General features: G+C 39.8%; 1 protein-coding gene across 1 annotated transcript in view; it reads right to left on the minus strand.

Moving 5' to 3' along the window:
• LOC119283572 overlaps positions 1 to 1,216 on the minus strand; it is a 9,330-nt gene extending 8,114 nt beyond the window's left edge. Inside the window, exons 1-4 of the mRNA XM_037563055.1 lie at positions 1,208 to 1,216; positions 983 to 1,071; positions 793 to 828; positions 67 to 141 (exon numbers count right to left, since the gene is read on the minus strand). Of these exons, the coding sequence (XP_037418952.1) occupies positions 67 to 141; positions 793 to 828; positions 983 to 1,071; positions 1,208 to 1,216 (209 nt within the window). The remainder of the gene's footprint in view (positions 1 to 66; positions 142 to 792; positions 829 to 982; positions 1,072 to 1,207) is intronic.
• Positions 1,217 to 2,127: the final 911 nt, after the last annotated feature.

The following is a 2,127-nucleotide window of genomic DNA, read 5'->3' on the forward strand; positions in this document are numbered from 1 at the left end:
ACTCCATGTATAAATCGAAGATACGGGTATCCAGTTTGTCTTGATTTTCCTTGTCCCTTCTGCTACTTGCAATGCGATTTGAGCTCCCAGGCACCTTCGGTGCTGGCCTTATACTCGCTCGAGAGCGCTTGGTCTTGCACTCTACACAAGGAAACATGGAAGTTAACTAGTTAAACTGAAAGTGTAATTCGAATTTAACTTTAAAAATAAGCAATCTGTATCACAGGTAGATCCACCAGGGAAACTGCATATAGCTAAAGGCCACTTTCTCCTACTTTTTGGCCTCTCGGCTTTGCGAAGCCATCTAGGAAACATCACAATTACTGTTGTCTTAAATTGAAATAAGACACATGACTAAGAACCAAGCACAAATAATAACCACTGACCCTAATCACACTGAGCATACAAAGGATCAATAGTTCAGGCCTTCATAGGGTCAAGTTTTTTTCTTCTGCTGAATGAGAATGGCTGAACTTTGGTTGATGCATCAAGGAAAACAAATCTTTTGCAGTTTTAAACAAACAACTACCATTTCCTTAGGCATTGTAAATTCTCTCCAAATGTTATCTTTATTAATTTTTGCAACCTTTCATTATATAAGAATCATCATCATGTTCTGACACGTGATAAAAACTAAAACACTCATCCAGGCTACAACAGTGTTCAGTTCTATTGGTCATACATACAAAGAGATAAACAATTTAAAACAAGAAAATTATCAACAATACAATATCCTTACAAACAGATGGAGTGGGAATGGTGATTTATAAACAACTACTATAAAATATCTACCGGGCAAGAACACCATGAGCATAATTAAGTGATGATCTAGAAATGAAAGCATGTTAGCTGGCATATCATGACAATGATCAGTTGGTAAATAAATGATAGGATGTGCCTTATCAAGATCAAACAGTTCGCCAAACTAAAAGACGTATTCCAAGTACAAGAAGTTCAACAAACTGCAAACCAACAATCTGACCTCAAACCACAAGGTCTTTTCGGCTGCAACACCCAATATATGAAATAAGGAATCAACCTATAACTTGATAGTGAGTGCAATTCACTAGGCTACAAATCACATAAATGAACACACAAAACACATTACAGCAATAATTATTCCTATGATAAAACATAGCTGTATACGACTGTGTTAGTATGTGCCAAAAACCTAAGCAAACACTAAGCTAAAAAAAAAAAGGGCAACCTGGTGCATGTAGCTCCCGCTTGCGCAGGGTCCAGGGAAGGGTCCGACCACTTTGGGTCTATAGTACGCAGCCTTTCCCTACATTTCTGTAAGAGGCTGTTTCCAGGACTTGAACCAATGACCTCATGGTCACAAGGCAGCAGCTTTACCACTGCGCCAAGGCTCCCCTTCAAGCAAACACTAAGCTAAAAGCCATTAAAATCTATGAAGCCTTCTCTGCTATCATATACACAGTTTAATCCTCAAAAAGCTAAAAGAAAAGGATAAACATGGTGATTTTTTCATCTAGATAGCACCAACGCACCGATGTGATGACTAGATATGTGCAATCTTGAATAGCCGTTAGGCGCTTGCCACCCGCCTGCCTAGCACCCTGGTGAACATGTTAACTAGTACTACCTCCGTCCCAAAATAAGTGTTTCAACCTTAGTACAACTTTGTACTAAAGTTAATACAAAGTTGAGACACTTATTTTGAGACGGATGGAGTACAAAAAACAAAACATTTGTACTCCTTCAGTATAAGCAGGATACACATTAGAAACAACATCCTCTACACACTGCAATTTTGGCACAAATGCACCAGATAAGTCAAATCGAGCCTTGCAACACGCAATCAGTATTTGCTCCAGGAAATGAAACGACTTATTCCAGCATTATCATCGCTGAACTAATGCAATGGGGCCCTGGACCTACTGACAAACCATATGCCACCATCTATATGCATCACTGATGCAGAGATCGGGGTATCCGATTTTCTCTAAAAAAACCATAAACCCTTATAGAGAAAGTAGCGGCCTAAGGGCGCCGTTAACCAGCTCTGTAGCAAGCTGATCACGAAGCAACCCCGGGAATCACAAGAACAGGCCTAAAATCGCAGAGGTAAAAGGGGAAGGGAAGGGGGCAGAGATGAAGATTTTC

The sequence above is a fragment of the Triticum dicoccoides genome, chromosome 4A (assembly GCF_002162155.2).
Source record: "Triticum dicoccoides isolate Atlit2015 ecotype Zavitan chromosome 4A, WEW_v2.0, whole genome shotgun sequence".
NCBI classification, from domain to species: domain Eukaryota; kingdom Viridiplantae; phylum Streptophyta; class Magnoliopsida; order Poales; family Poaceae; genus Triticum; species Triticum dicoccoides.